The 24,677-nt window shown below is 43.8% G+C and overlaps 1 protein-coding gene across 1 annotated transcript in view; it reads left to right on the top strand.

Annotated features, from left to right (window-relative positions):
- Window positions 1-781: 781 nt before the first annotated feature.
- The window catches only part of SDK1 (sidekick cell adhesion molecule 1), a 734,579-nt gene continuing 710,683 nt past the window's right edge, over window positions 782-24,677 (top strand). The window contains exons 1-3 of the mRNA XM_030212035.1: window positions 782-857; window positions 1,086-1,245; window positions 20,860-20,966. Of these exons, the coding sequence (XP_030067895.1) occupies window positions 782-857; window positions 1,086-1,245; window positions 20,860-20,966 (343 nt within the window). The remainder of the gene's footprint in view (window positions 858-1,085; window positions 1,246-20,859; window positions 20,967-24,677) is intronic.

The following is a 24,677-nucleotide window of genomic DNA, read 5'->3' as shown; positions in this document are numbered from 1 at the left end:
GTACAGCCATCTTGGATAGATCATCTCTTAGGAAGCTATCTTTGCTTAGGAAAGGAAGCCCATATTTGGTCCTTTGAGATCTCCTGTGGGGGCAGCCATTTTGGATTCAGCTGAGGATGGTTGACTCTGATTGCCTTACTATTTAAAGCCTTGCCTTTAGTCCTTCTGTGCTTCGGCTTCTATTCGGTTCCTGGGTAGTTGCAGTGCAGTTGGACCTTCTTGTATTGGTTCCTGATTTTTGACCTTTGCCTGTTTTGGACTCTGTTATTTGCTGCCTGCCCTGACTTCGGACCAAATCCTGACCATTGCTTGTTTGCTGCCTGCCCTGACCGCGGACCAGATCCTGACTACCTCCTTCTGGAGGTAGCTATAAAAATAAAATGATATTTCCTAGTTTTGAACTCTATAAGTTTTAGAAAAGGTATAATCTGAAGTTCCCTGTGATTGAGAAAGACAGGAAGTGAAAATATGGAAACGTATTAATCAAGGAAAGATGTAAAATATGTCGATGTTTCTAGATTGGTTGTATTTATTTCTATGATCTGGTCTCTTATTCTTTTGATCTTCTGTTTCAGTTAGAACAAGGGTTGGTATCTAGTTTCATGGGAATTCATTGTCAATTACCAGGGTTCCCCCCCCCCATTTTTTTTATCCCTTTCCAACATTCTCTAATCCAGTTTTCACAGTGATAGCCCTCAGCTCGGGGCCATTTACAACAGCTCCTTCTGGAATTTTGTAATTATGGGACCTAGGTCTTGATATTAGGTGGTACCATTTTGCAATGACTATAATTCTTCCACCCGCCAGGACTGTGAATGCCACCTCAGCAGCATCCCCAGCCCTGGCTGACAGGGAGAGTCGAAGACTTGCATTTGGAATGATTCTTTCTGCATGGCATCATTGCCACTGAGATGGCCCTTCCTTTCCTTCACTCACTTCAGTTGTGCTAATCATTTCTGCAAAATCTTTTTTTTTCTATAGATATTTGCTCAGGGTAAAAATAGACCAAATATGACTCTTGTACTTTGTTCTTTGTGTTTCCATCCGTAGAGCTGATTAACGGTTCTACCTTTTCTGTGTTTCAGATGATGTTGCACCTTACTTCAAGACAGAGCCTGGTCTACCACAGATCCACCTTGAGGGGAATCGTCTGGTTCTTACCTGCCTTGCGGAAGGCAGTTGGCCGTTGGAATTCAAATGGTTACGTAATGACAGTGAAATCACAGCCTTCACCAGTGAATACAAGTAATTGACCATCTATATTTTTATTATTTTCCTTAATTTGTTTATAATGCTTGCTTGTTTGTTAGCTGAATGTGTTTGATTATTTGTGAGCCTTGAAGTATACTATATTCTTTCTGAGATTATTTTTGAAGGATAAATAATTTGAAGGTTATTGTAATGTGAATGGCTTTTTAAATGGGAAGGATATTTCTTTAGGTGCTTGTGTTATCAAAGTTTTACATGATAAGAACTTGCCATTTAATTAAATACTTGCAGAGATTTTTTCATGGGAGGCTGCTGAATAACCAGTATAATTCAGTGGGTTCTAGGTCAGTTCCTACCTAGACAGTTCCCACTCACCAATGCCCATCTGGACAATTGCTACCTAGGACAATTACCACTTAACCAAATGCCACCCATAACAAATGAAAAAAGCCAAACACATCCCTTTTCCCTTCCAGACAAACGAAGGGCATTCTCCTTCATTTGTGTGTATGTGTGTGTGTGGGGGGGGGGGGGGGTAATGCCCTCCCACATCCCCCAAACTACACCTATCCCAAAAGAAGAGACTTAAAATAATCCACTCCAAGCTCAAAACACATACTTTTAAAGTTTGGAAACATTTCATTTTTTGTCCATCACTCCCGCTCGATTCCACTTTTTTTACACTATTTCCTCTCAAATTAACTGAAATGGTATCCAGCGAGTAGCCACCTGGACAGTTCTCATCCACAAATTGGCATCTATCCCCACTACAGTCGGCATTGGGGAATGACTGGAACAGGCAAGCTTGCAGGATATTGCTGTGGTCTCCTCTACTATTCCAACAATAGAAAATTCTGCAGTTGGTAAGCCCTCTCAGGTAGAGGCTTTAACTTCCCTTCCAGCTATTCAGAATGTTTCAATTCTGGGAGTAAAGCCAAAAGTAGTTAACGTTTCCCTTTGGGAGGCTCTATCTCTTCTATTAAGACAAATCAGTTTACTTTCACCTCAGTTCCAGACTGCTCAGAAAGATCAACAATTGGTAATTTCGAGTGTTCAAGGCCTCAAACAGCAGCTTAATGTTTTTGAACATGATAAAACGAAGTTGTAAGATTCTACTTCATCATATTTAATAAAAGGACACACTTCTTTGCAGTTTAAACTGGAAATGTTGGGAAATATGATCCAGAAAAAGAATTTGGGATTGATTCATTTTCCTAAGTTAAAATTAATTTCACCTTGTGATATGATGAGGAAATATACGATAGAGGTCCTTCAGATTACTGAGGGTGCTCTTCCAGTTATTTCTAAATGTTGTTACCGTCCACCTTTCAAGAAACAAGATATAAGAGAAGTTTCTGGAACTGGGACACAGGAGTCTTTTGATTTATTAAATTTGACTGGTATTCTAGGAAGGTCTGAAGAAGTGAAGCCTCTTCTACTTTAATTGTTTCTATCTGAACCCATCATAAGGGTACACAATTATATGGCTTGAAGACTAGGATGTTTCCAGATGTGTCTAACGCTACTCAAAAGAAGAAGAGGGTTTTTTTTGCTTCTGCCCCAGGTGTCTTGCAGCTTGGAGCCTTATTTTGGCTTAATTTTCCCTGTAAATGTGTAGTTAAATATAATGGGTTGAAATATGTTTTCTTGGTGCCAAATCAGCTTACTAAATTCATTTCGGATAGATCTTCAGTTTTGGCAAGTGGGACTGGTTAACTAGTTAGTTTCGCTTCTCTGTTTGTAATTTATGCACCAATTATGTAGATCTCTTCATTTATGTGATATGCCTTTACCTTAAGTTTTATATATTTTTCTTTTTATATTGAGATATTGGAACTCCTCACTTCTTTTTATTTTTCAGACGCGCGTCAGATTTTTGGCCCAATACATAAGAATTGCTAAACTGGGTCAGACTAAAGGTCTATATAGCCAGCGTCCTGTTTTCAACCTGGTGGGATCCTAAAAAGTAGCAAGTGTCCATGCCTCTTATCCCCAGAGTTAAAGCCAGCTACACTAACTGCTTTTACCACAGAATGAGACCATACAGGGTGGTAATGAGTTCCAGAGTTTAATTTAAATATAGAAACAGAGAAAATGATGGCAAATAAAGATCATATGACTTATCCAGTCTGCTCATCCATGCCATCTACTAACGTCTACTATCCCTTCTTCTCCCTTAGAGATCCTTTGTGCTTGTCTTATGCTTTCTTGAATTTAGAAACAGTCTTCATTTCTATTACCTCCACCTTGCATCTTGCACTCTTTCAGTAAAGAGGTATTTCCTTAGATTACTCCTGAGTCTATCCCCTTTCACCTTCATCCCATATCCCCTCATTACAGAGCTTCCTTTTTAACTGAAAGAGGTCCACCTCTTGTGAATTTGTGTTACAGAGGTATTTAAATGTCACTATCACATCTCCCCTCTCTGATTTGTTTTAAATGTACTACTTAGTATTGATGGTATGTCCCCCATGTCTTCGTACTTTTTGTAAAAAATTGATTTATGTTTACCTGTTGCACTCCATCAGGATTTTATAGACCTCTATCTTATAACATCTCCACTCAGCCATCTTTTCTCCAGACTAGAGAGTTGCACGGGGACAGAAATCTTATCCATCCCCGCCCGTCCCTGCTGGAATCTTACCCGTCCCCACCCGTCCCCGCTGGAATCTTACCCATTCCCACCCATCCCCGCAAAAATTTAACCCATCCCAACCCGTCCCCACCCGTCCCCGCAAGAATTTAACCCATCCCCACCTGTCCCCGTAAGAATTTTAATGGTACATAAAAGAAAATTCCAGTTAGCTCCCTCAGTCTCTCTCTGGATTTGAGCCACAGCACTGTAGGCAAGGAAGGAATGGAAGTTGGAAGTTGGAAAACTCTGGTGCGCACATGTAAGACTTGTCTCCAATTCACTTGCACTGTGTGCTGAGAGGTCGCCACATGCACACGCCAGTAGGTCAGGTGACATCTGATTCTCGTGCCTGTGTCAGAGCTGAGGTCTGTGCACCAGCCTGGTAGCAAAGAGGATTAATAGTAACATAGTAAGTGACAGCAAATAGACCTGAACGGTCCATCCACTCTGCCCAATAGTCACACTCATGATCAATTCATCATTAAATCAATGAGTGTGATATTATATACTTGATTATGGTCTTTCTTTCGTGTTTCTAGAACAAAGACCACAGAAGTCTATCTGGCCCTATCCTTATGTTCCAACTACTGGGGTTGCCGTTGAAGCCCACTCCAGTCTATCCGTCTTCTCATTTGTGGGACACAGACCGTAAAAGTCTGTCCAGCACTGTCCTCATGTTCCAGCCACTGAAGTTGCTGTCTAAGCCCTTTCCAGCCCATCCTAAACCAGATTGCCATGTATGAGACACAGACCATACAAGTCTGCCAGGTATCAGCCCTAGTTCATCACAGCCAGAGTCGCCATCTAAGCGTCACTTGACACATCCACACACATGCAGCCATTTAAGGTTAGGTTTTATATAACGTCCATTTTCTAATTAGAGATCCTCTGTGTTCATCCCACGCCTTTTTGAATTCAGTCATCATTTGTGACTCTACCACCTCCTTAATGGAAGACTTTCCACATTTGTGCTGTTAAAGCAAAGAAGAAGAGGAGGAGGAGAAGACAGCACTCAAAGAAATTGGTATTCGGTAGATGAGAGGCTGGTGCAGGTGCAGCTTACACTTCTACGAGAAGACCGCAGAACTGCTTCCATCCCCGCGGGAACCCCGCAGGAACTGCCTCCGTCCCCGCGGGAACCCCGCAGAGCTGCTTCCATCCCCGCGGGAACCCCGCAGGAACTGCGGGATTCCCGCGAACCCCGTTCCCGTGCAACTCTCTACTCCAGACCAAAGAACTCTTACATCCCTAACCCTTTCTATTATGAGAGTTGGTCCATCCCTTCAATCATTTTGGTTGCTCTTCTCTGTACCTTTTCTAATTCTGTATATAAAATTTGACAGTCTTTGGATAGAGAAGTTGTATATTCACCGGCTGCTGGTGAATGTATATGACTTCTGTTGGATATCAGCCCAGAGGTTTCTTTTTCTAGGAATTGACTTGTGTATTTCTTTTATCTAATGCTGCTTTTTTTGTGGATGATTTTCTAACAGGTTTCCTAGGTTGAAAGGGCAAGAAGGCACTTAGTTTTACTCTCTTTTATAGATACACACATACTTCTGGATCAGGGATCTCTCAGCCCAGTCTTTGGGACACATCTAGCCAGTCAGGTTTTCAGGATAGCCACAATAAATATGCATGAGATAAATTTGCATGCACTACCTCCATTCTATGCAAATCTGTCTCATGCATATTCATTGTGGGTATCCTGAAAATCTGACTGGCTAGGTGTGTCCCGAGGACTGGGGATGAAAACCCCTTTTCCAGATAGAAGCCATGGACCCTTACGGTTGCTCAGAAACAGGCGTAAAAGTTCACGTGTGAATCGCATGCACATTTTATTAACTACGTATATAAATTGCAACTCCACCCATGCTCCTCTGAATTCTGCCCTGAATATGTCTACGCCTGTCGCATAAAGTACATGCTGTCTTATCACTGTGCATAACCTCTGGGTTAATTTTATAAAAGCCCTTTTGCATAGAAAAAAAAAGACCTTTACACATGAAAGATTCTTTAAAAAGTCCCCCCTTTAAGCAGGATATTTGGACTTGAATAGGCAGAAAATCTACAGATGTGCTTTCAGACATGTACTTGTTGAAAATGGATTGGTGTCTTTTGATGCATGAAAATGAATAGAAAAAAAAAAAAAGGAAAGACGCTTGCAATTACAGAATGATGTGGGAGTAGATATGGAGTTTAACCAGAGGAACTGATAATGCAGGCATGGATGTTGTTTCACACCGGGCCCTGCACCCAAATTTCTCCTATGAGAGGGCAGTTTGGAAATTACCTACATGCCTGCCAGGGGTCATTTTAAAAGTGCTGTTTTCTCTTATGGATAAACATATATTCCTTTGAAAGTTGCCCCGTAACTAACAACTAAAACATACTGCAGTATATTAGCTGTTAAACTCACATAGATTTTAGTTCAAATAATCTCTGAACTCTGACTGGACTAAGCTATTCCATTATGCAGCATAACAAACTCTGTGGATAAAGAGATAATTCTAATTTGTGCACAGTGTGGCTTTGCATTGATGACCCTAAAAGAACACCTATATTACTCAGGGTGGAAAGCTTTTATTTATACCAAGTAGGTAATTATGCATGCACAGCATGTGTTCTTGCAGTGACTTTGCATACAGAAGCTTGTCTTAAATATTTATAGCTGAACCTCAACATAATATTTTTTTTTTTTTTGCTTCTAGAGTCACAAATATATCAAACTGAACACTAAGCTAATATTGGGTTTTGTTATGAACTTATTATGACATTTTTTATGACTAGAGAATCTTGATTTAAAAAGTATATCTGAATGCATATTCTCTGGGATCTAGATGTGTAGCAATAGGTCAAAAATAACTGGTTTGCACCAGATGTTTTTGCAAATTCACTGTTTACTGGTTTAGGTTTTCTAATTGAAGCAGGTATACTTGAAGAGGCTATGATAGAACTTTCTAGGACAACATCAATTAATATTAATCTGTAGCAGGCCTTTCACGGAGTGGTGAAGGTATCCCAGGAGTTGCTACAGAAAAGGAACTTACATGGGGTGACTTCCTTTAAGCAAGGAGAAAATAGAGAAAAGATTGCACAGCAATGCCCCAGAAGTAAAATAAAGGGTTTGTGGATAAAGGAAGACAGAGCTCAAGCCAAAACTGGTGCAAATGAAAATATGCAAACGGGCAAATAAACATGAAAGTATTTTAAATAGAAACAGAGAAAATGACGGCAGATAAAGGCCATATGGCCTATCCAGTCTGCCCATCCATTTCATCTGCCATCTCTTCCTCCCTCCCCCAAAAGATCCCACATGCCTCCACTGTATGTAAATACTAGATATCTTGAAAACCTGATTGGCTGAGTGTGTCCTAAAGACTGGAATGAGAACCACTGATATTGAGACAGGTACCCACCTGGGAATCAACTTATGTAGGAGAATCCAGAGGAAATGCATGTGGAGAACATAAAGATCAAGGATCTGCACAACCATATAATATTTTGTCATTTACACTGTTTTGCATAATTTAAAGGACTCCCATGCTTTCTTGAATCAGATACAGTCCTTGTCTCCATCACATCCACTGAGGGGGGTCATTCCACGCATCCGCCACCCTTTCTGTAAAGAAGTATTTCCTTTGATTACTTTTGAGTCTATCCCCCTTCAACTTCTTCTTATACCCTGGCATTTTTATTATGTGATCCCCTCAAAATAAATATTTACAGTTCTTTAAATTATGCTAAATAATGTAAATAACAAAGTATTACATAGTTGTATAAAGACCTTGATCTTTATGTTCTCCTCATGCATTTCCTTTTGATTGTCCTATATAAGTTATCAGGTTTTTAAGATATCCACCATTTGCATAACATGGAGGCAGTGCATTCAGGAACGGTACAGAAGCGTGACTCCTACCCGTAAAATGAGGAATGCATGTGTAGATATTCCTCCCCACCAAAACAGTGCTCTGTTTTCTGGGTGTAAGTGGTGAGGATCTCAGCATGTAAATAGCTTTTTAAATCACTGTTTCCATTATGTTACTTCCCACTATTCTATGACATGTGGTTTGGGATACAAAATCCAGAACTGAGCTGCTACATATAGTCCCAGCCAGCCGGTTTCTCCAGTATTTTCTATCTCCAGCAGATGGATGGACATGCTGTTCTGATCCTGGTTCTGAAATCCCTGCTCCTGGCCCAGTTGGTCAACTGGTCTTCTAGTCAAACTTAGCAGGTGACAACTAGGTGGGAGTCATATCTGGTGGTGCCAGATCACTGTCTCTGTTCCCTGCAGAGCCTCTCACTATCTTCTTCCTCTCTTCTGCTCTCTGGTGCTGCCTTGCAACAATTTTATTGATTGCAGCAACCTACTGGGAAACAGAGTAGGGCAGAGCAGGACTGCGCTCGTGTGGAGCTCTGGTACAGCCTCCAAATGGGTGGGCTGCGAGGTAAGAGCAGTTCCTTGGGGGTCCTGGTGGAGACCGTGCGCAGGGCAATGGTGGCTCCAGCGGAAGGAGCCAAATGCTGCTCCTGTTGTGGAGGCTACCGCTCGTCCTCAGGCTGCTGCATGGTGTGCAGACTAGCACTCGAAGGGGGTGGGGAAGTCTGAAGCCAGTTCTGCTGTGGGTGAGATGACATCTTTAGTGTTGGGCTCTCTCATGGCTGGATGGTGCAGTTCCCCTACAGGTGAGGTGGAAACTGTGGCCTTATTGGGGCATGCGGCAGGAACTGCACAGTGTCAGATGTTGCCTGATTTAGAGGGGGCTTCCCAGAATGGGTCTTCAGGCTCAGTGCTGGTGCATGGGACTCCTTTTTCTCCTGAGTTTGTATTGTTGCTGCACTAGGCCTTCCTTCTTAAGCAGGGAGCTCAGCTACCAGGCTCTGGTGGGGCTCAGGTGGCTCCTTCAGCCCCTAATAGAATCAGATTGGATTTTCAGGAAGAGCATGGGTCTTTTTCCTCCCAGGCGTCCCCCATGTTGGAGGTCTCCCTGTGCTCTGAAGGGCCCTCTCTGTGGAAGCCCTTGGAAGAGGGTGAGCTCCCTCCTGAGGAAGGGGACGACCAGAGGGTGCTCCAGTTATTTCACCAGGAAAAGTTGTTTGCTTATTTCTGAGGTACTTGCAACCATCTTCATTGAGGAGTCCTTCCTGACTCACACAAAGGATCAGTCCTCTATTCTTATGAAGGGCCTTAAGGGCTTGTCAAAGGAGTTTCCCATGCATCCGGACATTCAGGACTTGATTTCCGCTGAATGGGTTGCTCCTGACACCAGTCCTCCATGGCATGCCTTTATCAACTCATGAAGACTATTAAGCTAATTGAAGGGGTGGCATTTCCCTTCAGGATCTGCAAGACAGGAAATTGGAGCATTCCTTGAAACAGGGTTTTGAGGTGGTGGACCTTGGGCTGCAGGCAATGATTTGCTCCTTGTTTGTGGCTCGGGCCTGCCTGCAGTGGCTCTAGTGGATAGGGTTACAGGAGGTTGCCCACACCACACTGGCCTATCTTGCAGACACAGTGTATGATATGTTACGGGCGTTTGCCAAGAGTATGTCGTTGGCAGTTTCTACCTGGAGGCAGTGCTGGTTGAAACATTGGGCGTAGTTTCAGGCTTTAAAGATTGCCTGGTGAAATTGCTGTTCAGAGGCAAGTGGCTATTTGAGGAGGAACGTAGCATTTGGTTAACGAGCTAGGCTGCCAGAGAACAAACCAAAATCTTCAACTTGCTTGGCGGAGTCAGCAGTGTCGAGGTTTTGGGACAATAGGAAATACAGGCCAGGCCAGCAGGCTTATGGTCATAGGTCACCACCGCCAACTCCAGGCTCTGCTCATTCTGCCTTGCCTCACCCTATGCTTGGAACAACCTTCCTGAGCCCTTACGCCAAGCCCCCTCCCTGCCCGTCTTCAAGTCTTTGCTTAAAGCCCACCTCTTCAATGCTGCGTTCGGCACCTAACCCTTACCGTTCAGTGAATCCAGACTGCCCCAATTTGACTGCCCCTATCGGACCGACCGTTCACTTGTCTATTAGATTGTAAGCTCTTTGAGCAGGGACTGTCTCTCTTTGTTAAATTGTACAGCGCTGCGTAACCCTAGTAGTGCTCTAGAAATGTTAAGTAGTAGTAGTAGGTCCTGGTTTCCTTCCCGTCAGTCCTTTTGGGGGGGGGGAGGGGGAGAGGAAGTCCACCTCATAGGCCACGAGAGCACCTAGCGCTCCTAGACAGTCACAATGATGCCAGGCCGACCCTATTCCCTTCCCATTGGGGGAGGAGGAGGCACCTTCAGGCAATCCTGTTCAGAAGGAAAGGATCCTCAGGAGCTTAACCGAGATTGGATAGCAGAGCCAGTGGTGGGAGGCGGGACTGGAGGTTGGGAGGCAGGGATAGCGCTGGGCAGACTTATACGGTCTGTGCCAGAGACGGTGGTGGGAGGCGGGGATAGTGCTGGGCAGACTTATACGGTCTATGCCAGAGCCGGTGGTTGGGAGGCGGGGCTAGTGGTGGGCAGACTTATACGGTCTGTGCCCTGAAGAGCACAGGTACAAATCAAAGTAGGGTATACACAAAAAGCAGCAAATATGAGTTATCTTGTTGGGCAGACTGGATGGACCGTGCAGGTCTTTTTCTGCCGTCATCTACTATGTTACTATGTTCTGGTCCACTTTCATCTCAGACCAGTGGGTTCTGGATATTCTGCGGGACAGGTACAAGCTGGAGTTCTCTTTTCTGGTCGCTCCCCTCTTTCTGCAGTCCCCATGTCGCAGGGGTGCCAAGGTGGCTCAAGTTTTGGGTATGGTCACCTCCTTACTGGAGCTTTGGATGATTGTGCCAATTCCTCCTGCAGAACGGGGGCAGGGCAGTTACTCTGTCTACTTTGTGGTCCCAAGAAGGAAGGCATGGTTCGTTCGATCTTGGACCTCAAAAGCGTGAACCGGTGCCTCTGTGTCTTCCCCTTTCGCATGGAGACTCTGCATTCGGTCATCACTTCTGTTCAGGTGAGGGAGTTACTCGCCAGCTTGGACCTTAAAGATGTGTATCTGCCTCATCAGCAATTCTTGTACTTTGCAGTGCTCAGTCACTACTTCCAGTTCAGGGTTGTGCCCTTCAAGCTGGCCATAGCTCTCAGGACATTTTCCAAGGTGGTGGTGGCAGCAGCCTTCCTGCAATACAAGGGGATCTGGGTCCTTCCTAACCTGGACAACTAGCTGATTCACATGTCCTCCTATCAGGACAATGTGGAGGCAACTTCATGGGTCATTCAGCTTCTTCGGTGCTTGGACTGGGTGATCAAAATAAAGTTCCCGCAGCTCCTTTCCTCGGTCACCCATGCTCTTGCATCTTCATCCTACCACAGCACTATAAGAGGCTATAAAGTGTGCTCATGATGACACCAGAACCTCCATACCCACCCCTTTTGCACCCTTAAGCTAGAGTCACCACCGTGGGGCTGACTCATCCTTCTTATCCATGAACAAAGCGAGGTTACTTACTTACTTAAATGGTTCCCCTGACCTCTGGGAGAGAAAATCCATTCCTGGCTTTGTTGGATGATATCACCATTGTATGGCTGACTTATTCTGCTGTCCAAGGAGAGCCTCAATTTCAGGTAAGCAACCTTTATGCCCAGAAGAGACGAGCAGTAGGGTGAATGGGAGGTAAACAATGAGGAGAAAGAAGAGACACAGTGATGGAAGGAAGGAAATTGGAAGCAATAGTTTTATTCTATAACATTTTTGTCTTTTTCCTACAGTGTAGTGTTTTGCAAGGAATATCTATGGTTTGATCACTGTGCAACATTTTGTCACTTGAGAGCTTTTTGAGTTTTTAGCCTTCTTGTTTCTGTTGTCTCCAGACTTTTCTCTGGTAATATCAAGCCTGGGTTTTAGATTTCTCAAGCCAGTTGTTCAAATTGGTTATGCTCCCTTTGGAAATGTAATCAATACTTAGTAGCAAAAGAAAATTATCTATTACTATCATTTGGTTGTAGGTGGCCATTCATTCCAGGCTGGTTAAACTAAATGATGGTAATTATTTCAGGTGACACTGTTCCTAATTTGCAACCAAAGTGATTTGAATCTTCTTCGCTTGCAAATCATTCCTATTCAGAGCCACAGATTGCAGTTTTTGAGAGAGACATTTTCTTATACAACCATTCCATTAAATTTATGACATTCAGCCAGGTTTATTTTTTCTTTATACTTTAACATCAGGTTTTCTTAGTCTTGTGATTAGATCTCAAAAGGATGACTGAAGGGATTGGATACTTTCATACTTTATTTCAGAATTGCCTATATTATTCATTCTCTCTGTTCATATTAAAATTCTGATAGTTTCCAGTGCAATTAATTCTATACATTTGTATAAAGACCATTATTAACAATTAGCAGGCTAAGGAGGTCATTTTATAAATGCTTTTTGTGGGGAAATTTAATAATTTTTTGTGGTAAACACTAATGCACATAGATAATCTTATAAAATTACCTCAGGGGTTATGCACAGTCCACTGGATTCTGTATAGGTTGCCCTGGGCATACAATTTTGGGTACAGATTGCATATCTGCACATAAACTAATAAGCTAATTGGGTGCTAAGGTCTCAAGTATAAATCAATTCATGGATGCAGCTTCTCATTTATAGGTACAAGACTCTGGAATGTTCTCCCAAAAACCATGAGATCTACGTACGACCACCTCAACTTCCGGAAATTACTAAAGACCTACCTGTTCGGAAGAGCATATCCTACTGACCAAACTTAATTACCTAAATCCAGCAACACAAAGATATCCAAACTTGTATTGAACTTTATGATTGTTATATAACTTTCCTCTCTATGAGTCCCCGATGTGTCTGTTCATATCTATTTTATTGTAAATAACTTCACTCTATTTTTGTTTCTTTACACCTCACGGCACTATGTAAGCCAAATTGAGCCTGCAAATAGGTGTGAAAATGTGGGGTACAAATGTAATCAAACATATAAATGGCAAATGCGCAGTAGAGACTTCCCTTTCTGTCCCGCCCTCGCGTCAAGACATGATGACGTCAGAGGGCAGAACAGAGAGGGAAATGGAGTTGGACTGTCGGACGCTGCCGCTGGAGCCTGGAAACGAACATCGTGCGCACCAACCTCCACCCTCCCCCCCCCCCCCCCATCCCCGCTGCCGCTCCCGCCCCACTCCGTATCGGGCCCCCTGCACTGACCTGACAGCGCCTCTCATCTCCATGTGGAAGCGCTGCAGGCAGCAGCAGAGCACGTTTCTGAACCTTCACTACCCCAACTGCAAAGGAATGAAATACAAATTAACATATGCATCCAGTTTCTCTTATATAAGTACGCAAATATGGAACAAACTACCTAAATCAATAAAAACAACACACGACATAAATGATTTCCGTAAATTATTGAAAACTAACCTATTCAACAAAGCATACTACAATAATCCATCCTAAATACTAGTTAATCAAAATTTTACACCGAATCTTCACTAAACATAATTCTGTACTTCCCGATTGTCCATACTAATCAACAAGATTGAAGTTTAATATTTCTGATTATCCAAGTTAATCTATCACGATTGAAGTTAATTCAACATCTCTTATTTCTGATTATGAAAATGCACTTTCTGTAACTGTATTCCTAATCCTCTCTGTCTCCTTCACCTTAAATATGTATTTCTCTTCCGGAATTGGTGATCACCATTATGGAAAATGTAAGCCACATTGAGCCTGCAAATAGGTGAGAAAATGTGGGATACAAATGCTACAAATAAATAAATAAATGTAGCTGTAATTTCTGCTGCTTTCCCTCTAGTATTTTATAAAAATAGGTTACAAATAAACACCTTCTCAATTTCCAAACCTAGGCAACCTGTCATAAAATTGCGCTCCCTGTGGGATCCCTCCATGAGTGCCGGTGCTGGGCCTGAGATTGAGGGACAATGAGGAGTTAAAAGACCAGAGTAATCTCTTGTGTTCTGAACTACGTTCTCTTGCTTGAGAGTGCTTCAGGCCTGGAGCCATCAATCTATGGTTATGCTACCTGCCTTTCTCTACTCACTGGATATGATACTATTAATCTGCAGTTCCAAACCCTCTGCAGTTCCCAGACTTTCAGTAGCCCTTTCCTCTGAATCTTCAGGTCCTAAATATGATTTCTCTGAATTGGTAGATTCCTGAAAGATCCGATCTAGATCCGATCAAAATAAGACGAGGGTGCTGGTTTTGACTGCTTCCCTGGTTTCCCACCCCCCCACCCCCTTATATCACTGCTGACACCCACCACTGAGTATGCTGTCTCAGGGAAAGGAAGAAGGCCGGAGGAGAAGACTGTAAGACTGATAGCAGCTAAGGTGTGATTTGCAGAGAAGTGATCAGGGAAAGATGGAAATGTTAAAACAAATATTTCTGACCACGGAAAGGAAGTACATATATAAATGGATTAGATGCTGTACTATGCTACTTACGGAACAAGGTGGTTATGAAAAACTTGCAAAACTGTAAATAGACAAAGCTATGAGGTACCCTTTGGAACTTGGGATTAAAGAGAAAACCTAAAAAAAATTAGGAAAGCCTTTATGTTAATGATCACAAGCCAGATCAAAATAATTAGAAATATAAAATGTACACAAAATTAACATTAAAAACCTCCCAAACCAAAGCATGTAAGAAGGAGCTAGGCCATTAACTAAAGGGTCCTTTTACTAAGATACAGTCAAAGGGGGCCTTTGCTAGCATCAGCATGTGTTTTTTGACGTGCACTGAGGCCCCTCTTTAACCTCAGTTGGTAAAAGGCTATCTGTTATTCTGGACAAGAAATGGCCATACAGTAAGTGAACCACTTGCCGCATGGCCATGTTGTGGGGGGGGGGGGGGGGGGGGGGGAAGCACTTACGGTCACCCATTGAGGTGGTGGTAAGGGCTGCTGCCCGATTACCGCTGGGTAAGCACCGGTGCTACAAAAATATAAGCTTTTTTGTAGCACCGGAAATGGTACGCACTGGGGGGTGGGAACTACTTCTCGGCTCCTGCCAGCAGTAGTTCTGGATTGACACGTGGCAAGCCTTTTGCCATGCGCCAACCCTTTAGTAAAAGGGTCCCTAAAATAATAAAAAAAAAAAAACACCATAATAATTTAAAGTGTATTTGTGTCTTTGTGGTCATTTTCGAAAGAGAAAAGCGTCTAAAAAGTGGCATAAAGCAGCATTTTCTCCCAAAAACGTCCAAATCGGTATTTTTGAAACCTGTTTTTTCAGACGTTTTTCTATGCTGTTCATCTGCAGTGTGTCCAGGTCTCAAGGGGGCGTGTTAAGGGCTGGATTTGGGTGTTCCTAAGACTTGGACTTTTTCAGCCATAATGAAACAAAACAAAACCGTGCAGGACTTTTCACCGTAATGAAACAAAAGAATCCAGCACTAAAACTAAATTTTACTTGGTGTAAATACCCACAACCAAATTTAGTTGTGAGTATGGGTGTTAGGCGTATTCTATAAATCGTGCCTTACTTTAGGCATAGTTTATAGAATACGTCTAAGCGTATTTTTTTTCGGCCCCATATATAGAATTTAGCCCTATATACACAGATTGATTATGCGACTTTCCTGATAATAGCCTTGTATTGGCTGCCAGTGCATTGTTGGGTACAGTTTGAAATCCTTTCATTAGAAGATCCAAGGTGACAGCTTGATGGAAGACATGGATAGGAGGTGCTTCATGTTAGCTCCCCTGGTTGTGCATCATGGGGAAGCATAAGGTTGCAATTGCTCCCCATCTTTCACCCTCTTTTTGGCAAACTACCATCATGGAGCTTGTTACCCCTAAGGAGCATTCTTTGCTTCTGTCCACTTCAGGGCTGATGGAAGCAGTGGCCCCATTGGAGCTCGACATTTTGCTGAGTCCAGATGAGATACTTGCCCCTCCTTCCCCCAGTTTTGGCATTTCCGGAGATGGAGGAGTTGTGGCCAAGGGCTCTCTGTCCTAAAGCACCCCATACTACTTCCAAGGGATTTGAAAGAGGTATTGAAGATTCCTAAAGACTACTTTGCCCCTTTTTGCAAAAGTGTATTTTATTCCTGTGAAATCTATGAACAAATGGGAAGGAAATGGTGATGTTCAAAAAGGGACTGCTGGATTGGTTTCTGGTGACATAGCTGTAGAGAGCTTGGATCATACAGGACTTCTTGAACATTTGGATCCTTCTGAGGTCTTTAGGCGAGTCACTTTAATTGCGGTTTTTGTTTTTCCACAACATCAAGAGCATATATTGAGGTTAATTTTTATTATAGATTTGTATTGTTTCTGGGTCACAAATTTTAGATTTTTCCAGATGTTGCTAGAATTACACAAGAGCCTAGGAAGTTTCTTTCTTTAAAGAAGCAGGTGTTTCTCTTGGAGGACCATTCCAGCTTCATTTTTCCTGTAAACATATTATTGTCCTTTCATCAGTTTTTTTGACCCAGAACAGCTAAAATTTGTACTTGAAGATAAAAAGTTGGAGCTACCTGTTGTTATCCAGGACATGGTCTGATTGGTATGTCAGGGCTTTTGGAATTTGGTATAACCTCCCTGTAATGAACATGTTTGTTCTACTTTGATATTTTCCTATATATACCCAGCTTCCAAGTTTTCCCTTGGTTCTCCCTTTTTTTTTTAAATAGTTTGGGTGGCATGATAGGAACTCCCTTAATATAATTTTCTTATTTTATTTGATTGAATTCTACAGTGCTTTGCTTTGTCAATATTATACTTGTTTGTTCACTTGAAAAAGAATAAAAATGTAAAAATATGTATAATATTTTGACATTGATCCATTAACGTATATATGGTAAAATTACTACTACTACTACTATTTAGCATTTCTATAGTGCTACAAGGCGTACGCAGTGCTGCACAAACATAGAAGAAAGACAGTCCCTGCTCAAAGAGCTTACAATCTAATAGACAAAAAATAAATAAAGTAATCAAATCAATTAATGTGAACGGGAAGGAAGAGAGGAGGGTAGGTGGAGGCGAGTGGTTACAAGTCAAAAGCAATGTTAAAGAGGTGGGCTTTCAGTCTAGATTTAAAGGTGGCCAAGGATGGGGCAAGACGTAGGGGCTCAGGAAGTTTATTCCAGGCGTAGGGTGCAGCGAGACAAAAGGCGCGAAGTCTGGAGTTGGCAGTAGTGGAGAAGGGAACAGATAAGGATTTATCCATGGAGCGGAGTGCACGGGAAGGGGTGTAGGGAAGGACGAGTGTGGAGAGATACTGGGGAGCAGCAGAGTGAGTACATTTATAGGTTAGTAGAAGAAGTTTGAACAGGATGCGAAAACGGATAGGGAGCCGGTGAAGCGACTTGAGGAGAGGGGTAGTATGAGTAAAGCGACCCTGGCGGAAGATGAGACGGGCAGCAGAGTTTTGAACCGACTGGAGAGGGGAGAGGATTCCACAATATTTTGTGGATTCTTTGCTTATGTATGAGCCACAATGAGATCTACGTTCTGTGATGAAGTAGCAATGAGTTGTGTCTGTTTGTCGTTTATCAGAAACAAGGAATCATGCTTTTTCGGTATCTGGGGTGAGGGGGGGGGGGGGGACACTTTTGGAATCAGTCACCTGCTGGGTTATTTAAGACTTTGTACAGATTATCAACAATTTAAGAAATTGTTGGAAGCTTTTTATTTTGTAAAAACGTTTATTGATGGATGAAGATTAGTCTGTCTTAGCAGATCTTTCTAATATGTTTATGGTGCTTAAGATTTATGGGCCCCTTTAAAACGTGGCAGTAAGCCCAATGCGAGCTTACCACTCGCTAAAAAGGAAGTACCGCCAGGCTACTTCAGCAGCCCGGTAGTAGTTCCCATCTCCAGCACGCCGTCATGTCCAGTGCTACAAAAATATATTTATTTTTGTAGCATTGGTGTGTACCCGGCAGCAATCGGGCAGTGCTGTGCTGCTCGATTACCTCCTGGTTAGTATGGGAGCCCTTACCGCCACCCAAGGACTCTCCCCCAAAATGGCCGCACGGCAAATCCTTCACTTGCCGCACGGCCATTTTTTTAAAAAAAGAAGGACCTCCCTTTTACCCGCTTCGATAAAAGGGGGCCTTGGCATGCGTCAAAAACACGCATCAATGCCAGCGCAGGCCCCCTTTTGCAGCAGCTTGGTAAAAAGGCACTATGAGTTTATATGTCCATTAATGTCTGATGGATATGTTTTATATTGTGAATGTTTTTATGTTTTTATTGCAACTGTCAGGTCCCCTACATCAATGCAAGCGGTGTCCTCGGGCTGCGCGGGGTCCCATCGACACGCACACTTGACTAGCACTGCCTGAGCCATGTGTGTGTAGTCTTCTCTGGGTTTGTTCAGAGAACGGTGGTTGTAGGCTCCTTAATTGCTTTGCTTCCGTGCACCTGTTTCTGCCCTCTCTCTCTGCCTGGTTTCCAGGCTTCTTGATTGCTTTGCTTCCACCCACCTGGGTCTGCTCTTCCTCTGCCTGGCTTCCCTTGCTTCTCTCCTATTGGTCTTCATTCCTCCTTTCCCTGCTCTTGTCCTATGGCTGTGCCCCTTCTCCCTGCTGATGTCAGACGCCAGCACTTTATCAGCTGAGCTCTCCCTGGATTCCATGCTTCGGCTTCCACTTTGGTAGGTGTTTCTAACTCTGTAGTCCGCTTCTTATCTACTGATCCTCATTGCTGACTTGCCTGTACCTGGATTAACCTTCTGCCTGCCGCCTGCCTACTGACTTACACATCTGGATTACTCTCTTGCCTGCCGCCTGCCTGCTGACTTTCGCCTGTACCTGGATTACCCTTCTGCCTGCTGCCTGCCTACTGACTTTCGCCTGCATCTGGATTACTCTCTTGCCTGCCGCCTGCCTGATGACTTTCGCCTGTACCTGGATTACTCTCTTGCCTGCTGCCTGTGTGATGTTCCCTGCCTGCGTAGGTTGGGCATCTGAGGAGATGGCGGCTATCTTGGATGTGGGCATCTCCAGGATTGGGCAGCCATCTTAGAGGTGGGCGTCTTAGGATGGGGCAGCCATCTTGGAGCTGGGCAGCCCCAGGAAGGAAGTCCATATTTGGGCTTGAGGACATCTCTGGTGGGGGCAGCCATCTTGAAGACAGCTGTGCATGTTTTGGCCTAATTCCTGTCCTATTTAAAGCCCTGCCTCCAGTCCTCCCATGCTTCGGCTTCTATTCAGTTTCCTGGGTAGTTGCAGTGCTTCTGGTTTTTCTTCTGTTTGTTGCCTGGTATCGACTTCTGCCTGTTCCTGGATTTGCTACTGATTGCTACCTGGTACTGACCACTGCCTGTTCCTGGTTCTTCTACTGATTGCTGCCTGGTATTGACCTCTGCCTGTTCCTGGATTCGCTACTGTTTGCTGCCTTGTACTGACCACTGCCTGATCCTGGTTCTTCTACTGATTGCCTGTTCCTGGTTCTTCCACTGATTGCTGCCTGGTATTGACCTGCCTGTTCCTGGATTTGCTTCTGTTTGCTGCCTAGTACTGACCACTGTTGCTCCTGGTCCTTCTTTTGCCTGTGGCTTGGCCGTTCCCCGTGGACTTTGTTCTGGACTCAGTTCCTCCTGCTGTTGGCTTCTCGCACCTGGGGGCTCAACCCCTGGGGAACGGAGGGAGACACAGGGGGAGCTCGAGGTTAGCCGACAGATCGGTGGAGAATCTTCCTCCATCGGGCACAAGGGCTCACTACTGGGCGAACCTGACAGCCTGCCTACTCACTGCCACTTGTACCTGGATTACTCTCTTGACCTGCTGCCTGCCTGACCGATACATTCATCACCCCGTTTCCAGCTCAGTCCCGTAAATCCCGCAGTCTGCCTGCACCTTGGGGCTCAACCTCTGGGGAACGGCAATCAACGCAGGTGAATCCCGGGGTTGTACAGCCGCCAAGCAGAACCTGGTCCGAGTACCGGGCTGAGCAGCGCTCTACTTGGTACAAGAACTCAGAAGTCTGACAGTAACCCGCTTTGATTTTAAAGCGGGATATATAAATCCATGAAATAATAAATAAATATACTAAGATTTTTATTAGTTTACCATGCTTTGCATTAAGAGTGCACAGATTATCTTTAGAGCCTGTTGTTGCCTTATGTTCTTTCCAGGTCACTTCAATTGTCTGTGCAGGTCCTTTTGCATGTAGCTCTCAGTTTGTGAATTTGCATCCCTCTTGACCTTTGAATGGAGGTGAATTATTGGAATTTACAGAAATGGCTAAAAGTGTGGCTTTTTGGCCAAGCGTTTGGTTTTGGTGATGTAGTTTACTGTCTTTGTTTTGTTTTGCTTTTGGGGGGATAGGGGCAAGAAGGATATTTCTGTGGGGGTTTTTAACATGGCTGAGTGGGTTGTGAGCTGGAACTGTAGTTTTTGGGTTGGGTGGGAAGGGTTAGGTAGTTGTAGGGAGAATTTTACGGAGTTTTTAGTACCATGCCCTGAAGTTGATTGATGTAGTGTGTAATCAAAAATACTAAATAAATAAATGAAAATCGAATAATATAAGTGTAGCATTCTAAAGGGAGGGGGGGGGGGGGGGGACGGGCATAACAGGGCAGGATTGTTACTTGTGCTTATTTTTTTTTTTTTGTTATACTTGTACCCCGTGCTTTCCCACTCATGGCAGGCTGAATGCGGCTTACATATACAGGTACTTATTTGTACCTGGGGCAATTTCTTATAAAACACACACCCACACCCATACACTCCTCTATTCTTACTTGCACAAAGTTACTTTTGCCTCAGACTGGATGTAATTTTGTGCTGGAGCGTTTGGGTAGGCTGTATTTTATAAGCACATGGGCATTTATGTTGTCTTGAAAAATCAAGTATGATATATGTGCGTATGTGTCTTTCCTGTTTAGGATTCCTATTATAAATTGCTCTCCCTATTAGCTGTCACTTGTCTTAGGGAAGAAGTTTGCTTATGGCTTTTCATTTGATGATTAAATAACATTGAATATTACTCATTTTTATCAAGCAGAATAGTTTTAACATTATCCTTTTTATTTGTTTTCTATAGGTATGTTATTCCATCCTTGCAGCAGTCTGATGCTGGGCTTTATCAATGTGTCGTTCGAAACAGGATGGGCACACTCTTGCAAAGGAAAGCAGAAATCCAAGTTGCATGTATGTGAAAATGGAGTTCATATTAAAAGCAGTTATTTCATGTTTGGATGGAAAAATAATAGAAAATAGTCCCTAATGCTTTAATCTTGTGCAAACTTTCTTGAAATTAGTCACCTTACTTTCGAACTCCTCATGCTCTCTTACCTGTCAATATCAGAGGCGTAGCCAGACCTCGGTGGGAGGGGGTCCAGAACCCAAGGTGGGGGGGCACATTTTAGCCCACCTCCCTCAGCCGTCGACCCCCCCCTCCACTGACCCTCCCCTGCCACTTTTGACCCCCTTCCCCTGCTGCCACAAGGTACCTTTGCTGGCAGGGGTCTCCAACCCCCGCCAGCCTTAGTCTTCTTCAGCACTGGTCTCTGGCATGTTCGCTGATCTATGCTGTGAGTCCTGCATGTTCCTTTAAGTGAAACTGCTCAGTTTTTCACTTAAAGGAAAGTGCAGGACATACAAACTGGACGTCAGGACTCACAGCACAGATCAGCGAACGTGCCCGAGACCGGCGCTGAAGACTAAGGCTGGCACCAGCAAAGGTACCTTGCAGCGGCGGGTCGAAAGTGGCGGGGCTGGGGTCAAAAGTAGAGGGGCCCAGGACTAAGTCTGTGGGGGCCCATTCCCCCGTGCCCCACCTAGCTATGCCTCTGATCAATATGTTCCATCTTTGGCTCAAACCCTTGATGTCTCTTTGCCACACTGAACTCTCTCCTCAAAGTGCCTTCACCTCCAACTCCTCCTTCACTTTCTCCCCAGACTCTGGCTGAGTACTTTCATGATAAGGTTCACAAGATTAAACTTGAATTCTCAACCAGGTCACCTCCACCTCTCGTTTCCTTAGTTCATTCTCTCAAACCTCCAACTCCTGCCTCCTTTTCTTCCTTTTCTGAAAACACTGAAGAGGAAACTACATTTCTTCTTTCCTCCTCTAAACTAACTACCTGTTCCTCTGATCCTATTCCCACCCATCTACTTAGAATTATCTCTCCTACTGTCATCCCTTTTATCTGTCATATCCTCAATCTTTCACTTTCCACTGCGACTGTTCCTGATGCCTTCAAACATGCCGTAGTCACACCACTCCTTAAAAAACCTTCATTGGACCCTACCTGTCCTTCCAACTATCGCCCCATCTCCCTCCTCCCTTTTCTATCCAACATACTTGAACGTGCTGTTCACCGTCATTGCCTTGACTTTCTTTCATCTCAAGCTATCCTTGATCCACTTCAATCTGGCTTTCGTCCCCTTCATTCAACTGAAACAGCGCTTTCTAAAGTCTCCAATGACCTGTTCCTGGCCAGATCCAAAGGTCTCTATTCTATCCTCATCCTTCTCAATCTATCTGCTGCTTTTGACACTGTTGATCACAGCCTACTCCTTGATACGCTGTCCTCACTTGGATTTCAGGGCTCTGTTCTTTCCTGGTTTTCTTCTTATCTCTCCCAGCTTACCTTTAGTGTATACTCTGGTGGATCCTCCTCCACTTCTATCCCACTGTCAGTTGGTGTACCTCAGGGATCTGTCCTGGGACCTCTTCTTTTCTCCATCTATACTTCTTCCCTTGGTACTCTGATCTCATCCCATGGCTTTCAGTATCATCTTTATGCTGATGACTCCCAGATCTACCTCTCCACACCAGAAATCTCAGCCGAAATCCAGGACAAAGTATCAGCCTGCCTGAATGTCTCAGCGCCATCTGAAACTACACATGACCAAGACTGAGCTTGGTAGTTCCCACCCCAGTGCACACCATTTCTGGCGTTACTGCTGGGTTAGTGCGGGAGCCCTTACCGCCATCTCAATGGGTGGTGGTAAGTGCTCCCACCTGAAATGGGTGCATAGTAAGTGCTTCACTTGCTGCATGTCCACTTCTTTAAAAAATAAGCCCTGCCTTTTACCCGCTGCGGTAAAAGGGGGCGTCAGTGTGCGTCAAAAACAAGCGCCGACGCCAGCGCAGGCCCCCTTTTGCCACAGCTCCATGAAAGAGTGCAGTATAATCATATGTTTCCAAATAGGCTAAGATATCAACCATTAATTCAATTCCTCCACCTTTGGGTCTTTCTCCTGCCTTTCTTCTTCCTCTTCAGTTGACTTCTTAGCCTGCCTTCATTTATCTATCATCTCTCTCAGCCTTCCTTCTAGCACTCTGTTCCTAGCCTCCTCCTTCTCTTCTATCATCAACATTTCTTTTGATATTTTGTTCTGGGTTGCTTTTTCTCTCCACATCAGTCGTCTTTTCTAAATTCTCTCCTTTTCCCTGTACACCAGCCTTTTTTTTCCCCCTCTTGCTCCTTTTCAGATTCTTTCTCTTTCTTCCTCTGCATACAACTGTAACTTTCTTCTGGTGTTTCTGCCTAGGTCTCTTCTTTCTCTCTCTCTCTCTCTCTTTTTCTACAGAAGCTCTCAATTGTTTTAAGATGATATCGCTCACATACGTCTTTATTTTGATCTTTCCCTTTCCCTTAAATTTGTATTAGTTGCTTTTTGCAGCTATTCCTGTGGCACTATTCCTCTTTGCTCCCACTCTTGATATACCCTCTTGATTTAAATATAGAGTTTGTAGCATAAACATACAATATCTCCTCTTTAACTGCAGGAGTCAATGTAATTGTAGTTAATCCTCTTTAACTTTTTCATTAACTTCTATGGTTTATCTTCTGCTGCTGCAGGTTCATGAACAAGTTCACCAAAGCCTTTATCTGCAGTATCTGCACTTTAGCTACTACCATCTCTACACCTACCGCCAGATTCTATATAGTTCGCCTAGCATTCTGCGCTAAAATCCAAGCGTATTCTGTAACAACGCATGTAACTTAATTAGCTTAACAAACCAATCAGCACTTCCTTAGCGTCCCTCCGGACCGGACCAGGATTGGACTGTTGGGTTGTGCCCGCCTACCAGCAGGTGGAGACTGAGAAAAACTCTGACTCTAGAGAGCCAATAGGAGCCCTGGCCATGTGACCTTAGCCCCAGTATTTTCTCAGTCTCTCAGCAGGTAGGAAGTGAGCCCATTAGTCTCTCTCTCTCTCTCTCTATAAGATATTACAGATATATTTATAATACTTCTTCTGTGCCTGGAATCGTAATTAGAGGCTTGACAGGGTTTCTTTTCTTTCTTTGACAGCATCTGGGGTGTTAAACTCGGGTGTCTCGAGTCCACCCCCCTTCCTCCCCATCTCCCTGGCTTAGCAGGGAAGGGCCGTCCCTTTCTCTGGAAAGGTGTACCGTCTTTGGGAGAGGCAGCCACTTTTAATAGTCAGCTGTTTTTAAAGAATTAAATCAAGTAAAAGAAAATTAAAAGAATTAATTCAATTGAGAGAAATTTAAAGGAATTAGTTTTTGCTTTCCCCAGGCTTATAACGAGCAGGTAGCTCTTTTGTCTTATTCTGTTTGAAGAGTCTTTATTTTCTTTTCTGGCGGAGCTATTTAAAAAAAAAAAAAAAAAAAAGGGATAAGTCAGCATCTGTGACTTTAATCGGCGTTTTTTTGTTATCTTAATTATTTTTCCTCTGCTATCCGGCGTTGTTAGCGGCGGTAGTTGTAAAAAAAAAAAAAAAAAAAGAGGCGTGAACTGTTAAGCGCGTGCTCGCTTGTGGACGGGTCTGTATAGCTTGTGAGCTGTATTGACGGTTCCTGTTCGGGCCAGAGGCTAAACCATGTTTTGTGCGGCATCGGAGGCTATCTGTTTTTCGGCGGCACGGATTTCCTGCTTCTTC

The sequence above is a fragment of the Microcaecilia unicolor genome, chromosome 8 (assembly GCF_901765095.1).
Source record: "Microcaecilia unicolor chromosome 8, aMicUni1.1, whole genome shotgun sequence".
NCBI lineage: Eukaryota > Metazoa > Chordata > Amphibia > Gymnophiona > Siphonopidae > Microcaecilia > Microcaecilia unicolor.
The sequence above is the reverse complement of the archived record's forward strand: the minus strand, read 5'-3'. Positions and strand labels throughout refer to the sequence as shown.